Source organism: Erigeron canadensis, chromosome 3 (assembly GCF_010389155.1).
Source record: "Erigeron canadensis isolate Cc75 chromosome 3, C_canadensis_v1, whole genome shotgun sequence".
Taxonomy (NCBI): Eukaryota; Viridiplantae; Streptophyta; class Magnoliopsida; order Asterales; family Asteraceae; genus Erigeron; species Erigeron canadensis.
Window position 1 is genome coordinate 23,115,388 of NC_057763.1, and position 14,868 is coordinate 23,130,255.

The 14,868-nt window shown below is 32.9% G+C and overlaps 1 protein-coding gene across 1 annotated transcript; it reads left to right on the top strand.

Annotated features, from left to right (window-relative positions):
• The first annotated feature begins 832 nt into the window (after positions 1-832).
• LOC122591155 (actin-related protein 4) lies at positions 833-13,813 on the top strand. The gene is made up of 20 exons (XM_043763373.1): positions 833-948; positions 1,145-1,236; positions 3,449-3,595; positions 3,686-3,759; positions 3,847-3,927; positions 4,966-5,026; positions 5,145-5,194; positions 7,663-7,717; positions 8,156-8,233; positions 8,328-8,381; positions 8,552-8,605; positions 8,683-8,743; positions 9,535-9,586; positions 9,666-9,732; positions 10,696-10,758; positions 10,861-10,923; positions 11,127-11,189; positions 11,705-11,769; positions 13,409-13,477; positions 13,558-13,813. Exons 1-20 carry the CDS (start codon positions 936-938, stop codon positions 13,601-13,603), a joined length of 1,308 nt encoding a protein of 435 aa, XP_043619308.1. The 5' UTR covers positions 833-935; the 3' UTR covers positions 13,604-13,813.
• The last annotated feature ends 1,055 nt before the right edge of the window (positions 13,814-14,868 follow it).

The window sequence follows — 14,868 nt, forward strand, 5'->3', positions numbered from 1 at the left end:
TTTGAAAATTCAAGTGACGGGAGTAGAGGTGTAAATGAGTCAATCCTGCTCACGAATTATTCGAATTCGATTCGGAAAAAGCTTGTTTCGAGCTGAGCCTAAACGAGCTCGAGTCGAATTCAAGCTTAACTATTGACTCGTTTACTAATCGAGCTCGAACTTCGAATACATAACTCGTATAAGCTCGTGAGCCTATATATAATATAATAATATATTAATTAATATGCAATAATATAATAATATATATGCATATTAATTAATATATTATAGACTATTAATATATTATAGACTAGCTTATTTCACGAACTTTTGATAATCGAGCTTAGTTAACTTACCAAGCCCGAACTTGTAGAGTTTTTTTGACAAACGAGTCGAGCTCGAGCTTTTTTAAAGCATCGCGAGTCGAGCTTGAGCATAAACAATAAGGTTCGATCAAGCTCGAGCTCGAGCCCGAGCTTCTAAAACGAATTCGAGTTTTAGCTCGAGCTTGGCAGTATTCGAGCTCGGCTCGGCTCGTTTACACCCTTAGATGGGAGGAATGAAACTCCTTCTTTCATCCTCAAGGAATAGGGATTCCATCAAATGATGAAATATTTACATTTATACGGAATGAGATTCCTATTTTTTTGAACAACCAAACACACTAAAAAATAAAATTTATATTCCATCAAATTCAATCAAATTTTATGAACCAAATGCGACTAAAACATTTGGTATGAACTTAATTTCAAAACAAAAAGAACAGATTCTCACCAAATTAAATCTAGTAAAAATATTATTAATTTCCTCTTAAATAAGAATAAGAAAAACTAGCAATTGTTGTCACGTGCAGGGCAGCTTGCGATTCTTTCACTTGCAAAACAAAAACCCCAATCGCCCCACTCTCCAAACGAAAAACCCTTTCAATTTCAAAATCATATCAAAAAAATCAAATCATGTACGGTGGAGGTAAACTAACACACTCAATTTCTATACCTTTTAATTCAAATAATATCTTAAAATTATTACATTCTTTTGCATTTTACTATTATTATTATTACTACTAAACCCTAGTTTTCTCACATTCATGAATTTTGTTTGTTTTTCTTTTGTAACTTTCAATATATATATATATATAATATTATTATTATTATTATAATTACAGATGAAGTATCTGCAATAGTAGTGGATTTAGGTTCACATACTTGTAAAGCTGGTTATGCTGGTGAAGATGCTCCTAAAGCTGTTTTTCCTTCTGTAAGTTCTCCCTTTTTTTATATAGTTATGTTACACTAAGATTTTGGTTCTCGATTTTACGGAAACACGGCATGATAAGTTAATTTAGGTGCCGTGAACTTTCCGGTTTTAAGTATGGAAGGTGCATTTTGTAGAGTTGAAAGTTCATTTGTTGTTTAGAAGACCCAACTAAATATGTAAATTTGAATGCTTTCTGGGTCATTACCGCGTATGATGTTGTAATAGTTTCTGGGTACATCATGATTTATAACGTCTGCAGGCTTTACGAAGGCTGAAGCCGGTTATATATATATATATATAGTGACAATCAAATGAGAACACTTAAAAACTACATTTTGATGCATTAAAAGTCCATAAAACTGACATAGTGCATAACTAATTATCATTATTTAAGTGTTTAACAACACATTGATCCGTCAAAATCGAAAAAATCTCGTTTTTTGTTGGATGCATCATATTGATGAATATGCATCCAAGATGGATGCAAAAAAAAAGGGTGATTTTTTCGATTTTGACGGATCAATGTGTTGTTAAACACTTAAATAACGATAATCAGTTAAGCACTATGTTAGTTTTATGGACTTTTAATGCATCAAAATGATGTTTTTAAGTGTTCTCACCGTTCTTATTTTAAAAGTATTCTCACCGGAGTGTTATATATATATATATATATAGGGCAGGGTTAATGTGAGAACAACAAATATGGAGAAAACCGTGAGAACCACTAGTTTCCCTCCCGCTCTCTTCTTTTTGGTGTGGTTTATAATTTTTTGAATTTTTTTTTTGTTTTTTATTTTCTTTTAACAAAAACCCATTCCAAAATGTTGTTTTTTTTTTTTTTTTTTTTTTTTTGTAAAAAATCATATGGGTTACGTGTTGAAAATGTATGGATATCCCTCATCCGTTCTAAAGGGGTTGTCACCGGTCACATATGGGAATGATATGGATTTGATGGACGGCAATCCAAGAGATGGTGGCGGTTTGATACGGTACAGACGTAGCCCTTAACTCTAAGGGCTAAGCCCTTAGAGATGTTTTTTTAGTGGTTTTCACGGTTCTCACTTGATCCCTTCACTATATAATATGAATGTTAAATCACTTTACAACGAAACAATCTAAGTTTTGTGATGATATAATGCTGTTGGCATAAGAATGTACACATGTTGATTAAGTTGTAAAGGAAAACTCATGTTCCAGAGCTATTGAGGCTCGAGTACAGAACTTTGTATTTTAACAACAATTCATCTTTATTACCCGTTGAATGTCTGTTGTTGAACCTGTCCAGGTTTGTTAAACAGCTTGCCTATTGTTTATTTTACGTACCTGCAAACTTTTCTCGGTTTTCACTAATACACATCTTCTTGAACTGAATGAATGATTTCACTTGTCTAAACTAAGTAGCAAACTATGCAGTAGATAATTCTGGTTAGCCGACAAGACTGTTAAATGCTTAATATGGTACCATGAATTTTATATGGTTCAACTGGGTATTCTGACGAGGATAATGAGACGTGATATGAAAATATATTTATTGGGTTACATGCAGGTCATTCATAGTAAGGTATTAGGATTAGAATAGTTCCGTTAAAAATAAAATTATGGTTGTATTCATGCATGTATTTCATAGATTTATTGTTTGATATCTATACATATTGCTAAAGTAATCCTTACAGTGTTCTGAAAATTTTCATCCATCAATTAAAAAGAGCTGAATACCGCTAAATGGGTCAAGCAGTCTTCTAGTACTTACTTAGGGATTTTAAAGTGAACACACTAGTAATTCATCATAATCTATAAATTATTGTTACTTTTAGATGATACAACGTAGCAATGAAATTCTAAGTTGTAGAATGTTGATTTGCTACTAGAGTTTCTTGATACTTGGGAGTCTCACTTCCAAAGTCTGTTTAGCAATCGTTTTCACTGGTTTCTAACTGTTTATCGTTGTATATATTTGTTGCATTCTCCCGCTATTTAATGTTAAAGGTAATTTGATAATAACTAGGGTCTTAATATGCCATAATCATGGATTTGATCATCTAGTTGATGCTGTTGCAGCTTTTTTAGTTCTCAGCACTAGAGATGTTTCATTTTGTTGAGATCTGTTATGAACATTATGGCTTAGAACGTAAACCAAGAAATGGTTGGCTCATCTATCGTTTAGCTGTTTCAGTGTATATCTCTTATCATATCCTCGTTTCTACATATGTAGGTCGTTGGAGCAGTCGATCAAATGGAAGTCGATGAGAATGATGACCCAGAAAAGAATAGTGGTGCTATTACAGACCCTAAGTCCAAGGGAAAACGCAAATTGTATGTAGGATCTAGTGCAATGGGATACCGCCGGGATCATATGGAGGTTTGTTTTTCAAACATGAGAATATGATAATTTCTGACATGTATCATAGAAATATAATTTATGATCTGGTATCTGTTGATATTGATCCAGGTTTTACCGTCAATAAAGGATGGAATTGTTACTGACTGGGAGATTGTGGAAAGCATTTGGGATCATGCCTTCAGGTAATCAGTAAATTGTTGCTTGTAATGTCTGAGTCCTGAGAGTTCAATTTTATTTTACTTTTGTTAATCTTGGTCTTCAATTGACAGGGAATGCCTGCTAGTTGACCCTAAAGAGCACCCAATGCTACTTGCAGAACCATCTTCAAACACTCCACAACAAAGAGAAAAGTAAGCAGTTACGATATGTCTTTGTTGTCGACATACTTTCTGTTGATATATCCAACTCCTTTTTATTTATTTATCCAATTAGTTTTACTATCAAAACTCTGTTACATGTTACATATATTGGAGTTGCATGAATTATTGTAATTAATCGATTAGCTAATAATTTGAATGAAGCATACAGAGGTGGAAGTTTCAGGAATAGTTACCTTCAGCATATTCGTATTCTATAAGATTAAAGTTTTTATTTCAACTTAATGAAGAATAAGCAAAAGCATTGATTATTTTTCTGTGAATCAACTGCAAGAGAAAGCAAAACTACCCGAGAACTTTTTTTATAACAGAATCTGAGCACATTTAAACAGCTTCATAATAAATCGAATCAGTAGGATTTTATGGATATCCGAGTATCCGAGTGATATCGTAGGAAGTTTGCCCAAGATTAAAAATGTTGCCTATAATTTGGGACCCCCCAAAATGGTAGTTCCTTTTTTTTAGTGGTTGGATGTTTTGTCTTTTGACGCAACATATAACGTACGATTATCAGAGATTATACCAACTGTTTGGGGAAAAACTTTGTAGTGCCTCAAGCTGGTAGCCTATGAACTGACGACTAAACTGCCAAGCATACATGTAGACTGTTAGTAGGTCCGAGTTCTTTTGTCGTTTTCTATAGAGAATTTGGATGGGTGCTTGTTCCTCATTACAATTTGTAACCGGTCTATATTACAGATTGGTATATTTTGAAGAAATTGTATGTCATTGTGGATCGTGTCTAACTATTTAGGAATAGAAGTATCTCAATTGGGGAAGATTACTAATCGTTACTTTGCTGTTAAACCGGTTATAAATAAAAAGGATTACAGATTACAATTCATATGCACGGGCTCAATTTGTTGGTCTTTTCTCGTTAGTTCATCTTTGCTCTGTATTCTTGGATAATTGATGTTAATTCATCCAAATCCTATTAGCTTATTCACTCTATATCTAAAACATCCTATGCGGTGCATCTTATAATTTGTTTTTTACTTGTAAATATGACAGGACAGCGGAACTTATGTTTGAAAAGTACCAAGCTCCTGCATTATTTCTAGCCAAAAATGCTGTATGCTCTGTCCTTTTCGTAACTTTTTTCTTGTAAATTGATTTGTAAGGCTGAAAATCAATAGATTTATCCGTCTTCAGTTTGAACATACGATGTTATCTTGATTGCTTCTTACCAGGTTCTCACATCTTTTGCATCAGGACGTGCTACCTCATTGGTGGTTGACTGGTATGATTTATGAAATCTGCTTGTTAACAGTCTTTCAACAAATCCTATTTGTTTTCTTTATTTATGATTGCAACTTTAAAATTTTGCTTGTTAGTTCCTTTTGGGTTAATTGACCTGTTGATTTATTGATAATAGACAAAAAATTTGACAATAGCCTGGCATCGTTTTAACATATTACACCTTTTTATAGTGGTGGCAAAACTGGTGGTTGGTTAATCTGTCTAATTGGACTTGCCATATGGTAATATTCTAGGCATTTTTGAGTAGGTTGTCCTCTTTTGTTCCTTAGTTATTTAAATGTTTCGAGTATTATAAGTAGGTTGTCCTTTTTTGTTTCTTAGTTATTAAACATATCATAACTGTCAATGTTTTAAGTATGATATCATTGAAATGCGAATCTTTTAGAGGCTGCTGTATGCATTTTGATACACTCCGGCTCACTTTCCATTTGCCCAATCCGTATGGACTGTTACATTTTAACTAAGTTTCAAAAGATTATTCATTTGGTGTGTTATGGATAAAATATAATCTGGATCAGCCCATTTCTAGGTGAATAGGTGAAGATGACAGATCTAAACTTTATCCATTTTGGATCTCATTTTTCTTTCCTAGGAGGCTAGGAAAGATTCTGCAGCTACTTTTCCATGTCATTACGAGTCACTGCAACATACTATGAGCCTGTAGCTTTTAACCAAAGTTGTTAGCTAGAGCTTTTATTTTTTAGAGGCGTTTGGTATGGTAACTGTAGCTACAACTTAAGAGTGTAAAATGACAAAACTGGATTTTAAAAGCTCTAACCGAAAATTATGAAAGGGATTTTTGTGTAGTTATAAAAATTAAAAGCTTCCAAAACGCTACTTTAAGTAGTGTATCATTTTGGAGCTTTTTCTTGCAAATAAAAGTTCAAGCTAGTTGCATCCAAACAAAGCTTTTAAAATAATAAGAGCTTATTGTTCAAAGTTTAAAGCTAAAGCTCCTTAAAAGCCCTTAATAAACATGCCCTTTATGATATAGCTTACATGGTGAATTAAGAAGATTTAAGTAGTGTTGGTGAATATAGATGATTCGGAGAATCTGAAGTATTTGAAGATTCTTGTGTCACATGTATATTATCTTGTGGCTGGATATATATAGAAAAGGACATTCGTAAGATTAGAAAATGTTGTTATAGTTATTGAGATGATCATCTTTTATCAGATTGATGATCATTAGTTTTTCTTTCTATAGACGTGTATTTAAATGCAAGGAAAAAATCTGTTCAGCAGTAAGTATGTTACGGAGTCAGAGTTCAATGAACTTATATTTAAGGTTACTTACATCGACTACCATATGTGTCCTGGATACCAAGGATTCAGATTAGGAGAACCGTATGGTAGTCAATGTAGGTTACCTCAAATATAAGTTCTCTTAATCCGAATATTTGGTACCGGAGGCATGTATGGTAGCTGATGTAGGTTATCTCATATACAAGTTCATTGAATTCTGACTCACTGATGTGCTTAGTGGTTGGACAGTTTTTTCCCTATATTTAAAGGCACATGTGTAGAAAGAAATCTAATGATCATCAATATCAGTAAGTATTACAATTCTTCTCTAATAACTAAACATTTCTATATAAATGGTAACAAAGGTTTATCATAATATAAATGTTAAAAAAAATATAAAACGTAACGAAGTTTTGTCATAATATGTACTATATAACATGTACGTGGGTAGAGTAGGAAATTCCAATAAAGGATTATGTACATATCTAAAATATTTTCAGTTCAGCAGTTTTTGTTTGGGTTAGCCCGGGCCGGACAGAGGACCGTTTTTTGAAAAGTAAGGCCCGTGGATCGGGCCGGTTATAGGCGGGCTTTGTTAGGTTTCGGCTTTTTGAGGGCCAGTTCATCGGTTTTCTCGGGCCAGCCTACGTTTTGATCACCCCTAGTTATAACATACTTTGTTGCCTTGATAATAGCATGAGATTTGATCTGCTTCATAATAATCAATAATGTTACCGATCAGTTTTTTGCACTGGATAGAGCTAGTAAGTTGAACTGTTAGCTAACACAAGAATGTACATGTTACAAATTTTAAATGATATATCTACTTTGTGAGTTCTCAACTCCTACCGATAGTCCTATCAGCGAATAGAGACTACAGAGGGAGGTGCAGTATGATTAATACTATCCACTAGTAATGGTAATTTATGCAATACATGAATATTATACCCATATGCTTGACTCCAAGCACTCATGGTCATGTAGATTCATTTGGAGTGTGAATACTTTCACTCATTTTTGACCAACACTAGAACAATATATGATATCATGAACATGAAGTGTGAATTTGAAAAGTCCATGATGATCCAGAGGTAAAGCTGATTTATACAGGCTTAATTTCATCTGCTGTTGGTATAGTGTATATTTTCATTTTGCTATTACTTGAATGGATTTTAATGCTTGGATTGCTTAATGATTTTTCAGTGGTGGAGGATCAACTATTGTTGCCCCTGTTCATGATGGCTATGTTTTACAGAAGGTATGCATTTCAGTCATAGAAATTACTCCTAATTTGAATCGTGTGTTTTGCTGGTATATGATAGAGTATTTTCTGTGCAAAGTTTAGTAACCATCTTTCTTTAGTAAATTGTAAAGGGTTATCAACAAGTTGAATGGACCAATGCAAATAACATTAACACAATACAACAACGATACCCAATCCCACTAGGGTGGGGTATGGGAAAATAAGTCACTATAATACGATAAAACAAAATAATTTTGCGACCGTAAGCACGACCCAAACGCAGATTCATTTACATTGTAGGCTACTACCCAGCAGAAAGTATTGTTGCAAATTGGGGTTACATAACCCATATCTGCCTGTAGAGTATATATACAAATGTTGAACTATCTAGTGAAGCATTTAATGATATATTTTGCATATAGAACTGATTTGAATGTTTTAATCTCGCAATAGGCTGTCTCAGCGTCTCCAATTGGAGGAGAATTTCTCACAGATTGCTTAATTAAAAGCTTGGAAAGCAAAGGAGTTAAAGTGAGTTCCTGTTTAGTACTGATTGGAACATATCTTGCTGATGATTAATGTGGCATACTATACTTTTGTGTGTTTTTGCCTATTTCTGAAACAGATAAGGCCTCGATACTCTTTTAAACGGAAGGAAATTCGACCTGGAGAGTTTCAGGTAAGCTATAACTTTATTATATGCTTAACGATCAAATTCTGAATTTTTGAATCACTTGTCTCAATGTAGTATACATAGTAGATACAGTAACTAAGCCGTGGGTTTCTTTTATTGATTATGTGGATGGTGTTATGAAACTATTATCGCACTTACAACGTTGATTTTGACAGACTGTAGATGTTGATTTTCCGAACACAACTGAAAGTTACCGGCAGTACTGCCAGGTTTGTTATCATGTCGTCTAATATTTCTTATGGATTTTGTCTGAGATCTGTTTGTAAATGTGACGTATTTTTGACAGAGGGTTATTGCCAGCGATATAAAGGAATATGTGTGCCGTGCCCCTGACACTCCATACGATGGTGTGCACTTCTTTCATATATTTTTCCATTTCATTTGATAGTGTGTCTATGTTAGGCATACGCATATGTTTTCAATGGAATATTGATTTGATATTTTCATTCTCTTGTTTTATCATGGTAAAGTTTTTTCGTTAATCTTTTCCATGAAATTAAGAGCATGAGAAATCTTTTAACACTACCAGAAGTGAGGTGTACTGCTACATAGTCTTGACAGTCCTATAAGTATGGTGTCCGTCACTTTGTAAGTTTACTAGGTTTCATTGAGCTGTGTATATATATATTTGAAAGTATATCTTCTACTTGAATGTTATCTTATAAAAAATGTCATTTTCTGCTCTTGTTTAGCAAGTATGTTTACTTTGTCTAGCAGGTAGGTCTACTATCTATTTCAAAGTTATTAGTATGCATTCTATCTCAGGGGACATAATGGAATACCATAATTATCTATAAGATTATAACAAATTTATAGTTGAATTTGTTGGATTTTTAAGTCTTTAGAGAACTAAATGTTAAGTAAGGTTCATTATTTAATAGCACCATGAATTAATGATCGACTGCTAGATAATTTTTGCTTCCATAATTCCATTCTTTGGCCATTGAAACTGAATATGACTATTGACTCCTAAGGAGCTAGGATGCCCCTTGACTCATCATAAGGCATGGTGTTATTTTACACTCGATTACAACTGCACAATCTTAATATCCTTTTATTATTATTTCTGAAAATAGCAAGTAATTCCCTTGTTAGAGGTTTAATATTCTTATCTTCTTGTATCTTGTTTTGATTTCAGATACATCCTATTCAAACATTCCGATGACATCATATGAACTTCCTGATGGACAGTAAGTTTAATGCTTGATATTGGTTTTTGGATTGTCTATATTTCTAGAGTTACTGGTATTGAATCTGTTGGATTCACAGGACCATAGAAATCGGTTCTGACAGGTTTAAAACTCCTGATGTGCTGTTCAATCCGTCCTTGGTAAAGGTCAGTCGATCATATTCTCAGATATTGGTTATTGTTGAAATAATCTATTTGATGCCATTGAGGTTGCATTTGTTGTTCATCAAAGTAGTTTTTTTTTATCAAAAAAACGTCCCACCAGGCTTTGTACCTGCTTTTTTTTTTAATATCTATGTCTATAGTTACTAATAAATCACTTTGGGGGTTTTATTTTTAGAATGCCTTAAAAATTGAGTTATTAAAAATGGCCATATTACCCCTCTTCTTATTTACACCATATATCCATTATTATCTAAAATACTTACCCCCCACTTCGTTTACATCAATTCCTACACTACCCGGCGCCGCCACCACCACCAGTCACCACCACCACTGCACCGCAACCAGATACTCCTCTAGTCTTGCTCAAGTTGTATTAAATACCAGTATGTGTTAAATTCTGAAGTGGATGCATATACGAAGGGAAAACCGCTGCATATGAACTACTTACAAAAGTAGAATTTTAGAACAACGCACCACCCAATTTTTAATCAAAGAAGTCATGTTTTTGTAGTTGCGTGAATAAAGTACAAACCCAAAGCTGAGTACTAAATACTCTTTACCTGAATATTTTTATTCTTATAAATCCAAACGTGTGATAAATAATGTATATATTTGTAAAATATATATTAACATGCTGTCTCACAGACTATGCATGTGGTGTATTGGACATTATGCCCAAAATAGTTTGTGTGATGTGATACTTATTCTTCCAATTCTCCACTTTGAAACAAAAAATCCCTTTGTTATTGCTGTTATGGTATGAATAGGGTCAACACAAAACAGAGTGTTTTAACTAGTTTGTGAAGTTCAAGCAAAGGGTAGAATGATTTATGGAAGAAACAAATAAAAATGTGATTTGTACTGATTTATAAGTACTTGCATAATTTGAGAAGGTTACCCTTCATGCAGTTTTGATGATGTATCTTGTTCTAAATTTCATCTCAGACTATACCTGGTATGGAAGGTTCTGTAGATATTGCTGCTTCTGTTCGTGGCTTGCCACAAATGGTATAACATTTTAAATTTTGTATAGTTATTAGGTATGAATTTGTTTTGTTCGTTTTGTTTTCCAAGTAATCAACTATGTGTTGTTTCTTTTGATCTTTCCAGGTTATAGAAAGTATAAATAAATGTGATGTTGATATCCGAAGAGAGTTGTTCAGTAGTATCTTGGTAATACTCAGATTTGACTCACAACTTTAAGTTTTTAACTTTGTTAAATATTTGTAAACAAGCTAATATAGAATCGGGTGGTTTTAATTTGTGCTGTTTCCCCCTTAAGTTTTTATTTGCTGAGTGCTTACTATTATTGAACAGGCTATGAATGTCCTAATGGGTTTGGTTTTAATCTAGTTTTTTTCCTTATGTTTCCGCAGCTTGCTGGTGGCACAGCAGCAATGCAACAACTGAAAGAGCGCCTTGAGAAAGACTTAGTGGAGGTTCAGTTTTACAACTCATCATGCACACATTATAAATTTTTGCAAAGCAAAAAGGATAAAATATTGTTTGCATTACCCTCACATCAGGGCTATTTTATACCTAATAAACGTGTGACCGGGGATTTTTTTTCCTCTCAAGGAATATTGCGTATAGAAAGTGTTTGGAATACCCTTATATCAGGGATGGGGAGATGAGTTGGTTAGGCAACAATCCTTTTTAACACAGATCGAGATGGATTGGATAGACCAACACACACTTCTCCATTTTGCAAAATTTTCATAGATAATTAATGCATTAAGTATGAGCACAAAAACATTAAAATACAAAATTAATGAAGATCTTCGAATAAAATGATTTATAAAGGTAACTTTAAAATTAGCATCCAGGTAACTATAACTGTTTGATCCTTTTTAGCTAAATTTCTAAATTATAGACATGTGGAGCAAACGATTTACGGAATTACAGCTATGATGTAATATACATGTATTTGATCCTGTTTTTCTAATCTTTGTAGGAATCCCCTCAAGCTGCTAGAGTAAAAGTTTTAGCTAGTGGCAACGCAACTGAAAGAAAGTTCAGGTAGAATTTCTCATTTTTTTTTTCTTTCTCAAACTATAGAATTCTTGTGATTTTGCATTGATGGTTTTCATGCGTTGGGAAAGTTTTATGTAGCTTCCTAGTAATTGATTTTTATTAATCAAATTCATATTTTTTGTTTTAAATGAGACCAGTTCTGCAAAGGAAAGACACATTTTTGATGATAGTCCAATCGTAATGCTACTTAACTTTGAGTGCAAACTTAAGTATCATGTTCTTCATGTGGAAATATAGATTACTTTAAGAGGTGGCAAAACAGGTACAGGTAAGGTAAGGGGTCAAATTGTGACTGATAGAAGTAGTCCAGAATAACTACTGCAGCTGCCGTGTAGCTTGCCCTGATCATAAATATTTATTTTATGTCACCAATTTCACCAGCAAGTATAGTTTTGGGGGGTTTGGCTAAGCCTTTCTGAGTGGTTTTGTAGCTTTTGTGTTTAGATAAAAGCTAAAAAGTCCTTTTCGATGGAGACAGTTATCTAAACAGCTTATGCATAATAGCTTTCAGAAGTTTGAAGCCATGTTTTCTTGGCATTTAAAGGATGCTTTTTTACTTGTATATCCTTTTTTTCTTCATGTTATATTTTCTATGTGAAACTAAATAAAGTCTAATTTTTTTGTATATTAAAACAACTATTATAAGTTATACACCTGTGTTTTCTTTATTATGTCTACTAACAATATTTTCTTTTTTAACAAAGCATAACAATAGTAAGTTATTGTAAATTATGTAATGTATCTTCTTAAAAACGCAAATTTGGGAGAATTTTATGGTTCTAAAAACTAACATGGAAAAGATGGCGTTTCTTGGGTGTGGTTGACTGGTTGGTTTATATATGGGAATGGAGATTGGTATAGATTTGATTGAAAAGAACAATAGATGGAAAAAAAGTATTACTATAAAAAAATCATGTTCTTTTTGGTCATTTTACCAGCAGAAACAGAAATCGTCAAACACTGTAAACAGCTTTTTAGCTTATTGTGTTTAGATACAACATAAGCTAAACCAAACACTATATCCTATATTGTGTCATGACAATATATAAATTAAAAAGTTAAAAAACAGTAACAGTTATAATAAAAGCATGGCCAAAACCCCCTTGTTTCTATAGTTCTATTCTTGAAAAAAAGAAAAGTGGGGTGGTGAGGATCAAGGGTTAAGGAAGTTAATTACATGCATTGGTGATATTGAAATAAAAGTTAAGTCAAATGCATTGCATTTTTTTAATATATTTACATTTGTGAATCGTTAATACAAGAATAATATCTCAGTTGTGTCCCTTGAGCGATGAGTCATACTAAGCCCACTTTTTTGCAATTACGTGATTGCCAAAGCTTTATTGTAACGACAATAGTTATACTTATTTTATAAAACAATTTAGGTTGTTTATGCTATTTAATATATATTTGTCAGTTTTGGACAGTTTCAGTCTGTCTTTTATTTATTTATTTATTTTTCCAGTTTAGTTCTATTTGACCCGTTAGAGATAAAACATACTCAGTTGTATGTAAGTAGGTCAAATGGGTTCTTTAACTGATGGACTTGCTTGTTTTGTACAATGATTTGCTTTTATTGATTTTTCAAACTATTCTGAATCCTTTGGATGTGGCATTATCACAGCGTGTGGATAGGAGGGAGCATCTTAGCATCTCTTGGGTCCTTTCAGCAGATGTGGTTTTCCAAATCTGAGTAAGTTTGACCTAGAAATACTGAAATTCCACCAACTAATTTATACTATCAATTTAATCTAAACGATAACTTGATAACAGGTACGAAGAGCATGGCAGTTCTTACATTCAAAGAAAATGTCCTTAAGTCTTGTTTGAATTTGGATTATTACTTGGTGTGGTAGTAGTAGAACGATAATCTAGAAGAGGGCTAACAACTTGTTCATTGAATTAAATGTTTGATGCAGTTGAAACTATTTATCTAGACATGCATCTCAAATTCCTTATGTTGTATAACCATATTATTAGTTCTATGGATGAACTTACTATTAGCTTTGGAATGAAAGTACTTTCTAAATGGACGTACTATTCGTTTTGGATTCATTTCTAAAAGAACTTGGCATAATACACGTATGATGGGTCGGAGCATTGTTTTTTCTATTCATTCTAGTGCAGGTGAAGTGTCTGATTCGGTTGCAATCTCACTGAGATTTGCACATAAATTTATCACAAGCACACCTTCTATAAACCCCAATCTTGTATAAAGTTTTCATAAGTACCAAGCTCATCATGTCTGGATCCGAATTATGGGAGCTGATAACTGATTGTAAACCCAGCAGATTACTGAGAGAGCGTTGAGCAAAGCGGTGTTATGTGTTGATGTTATCAATTATATTAAAATTGAATGGTGTGGGTTTTCTCCATTGATTCATTATTGCAGTCTTGCAGATTTGCAGCTTGTCCTCAGCAGATTTAATTTGTTTAGAAATGAGTTTGAGTTCATGTTACATAAAGTTGTCGAACGTCTCATAATTAGTTATATTTAGTTTTTTAGATTACATCTTTTCACTCACAAGTATTATATAAAACGCATTTACACGAATATAAACTCTCATTGTAATTTTTATAAAGAAAAGTTAGCCTAGCTAGTTTTTATTATATGATGTATAGTCTGGAAAGAAGCCATGCTTCACGGAAGTAATATATTGACAAGTTTAGACAAGTTTAGTTTAAACAATCAGTTATTATTTGTCATCAAGTCACACTTTTTCATATAATGGTTTTGTACGTATTTTAAATTATTAGATGTAGACCATGAGCTCTTACACATAATTTAGTAAAAAAAAACCATATTTGTCATTTCAAAGAATAAATTCAAGAACTGTACAGAGGATTTGCAGGCTTTATACAATTAGTGAAAAAAAGTAAATCTTGAATGAAAACATATAGATGATATATCAACATCAACATAAGATATAACAAATAGTTTCACAATTAATTGTAGGGAAACTCAATTAATATAGTGACTTTTTGTAACTGATTATAGAAATTTTACAACAAATGGAATTATGGAAAACAACAAATATAGTAATGTTACAACAAACGTAGTTATTATCTAGCAACTAGATTGAT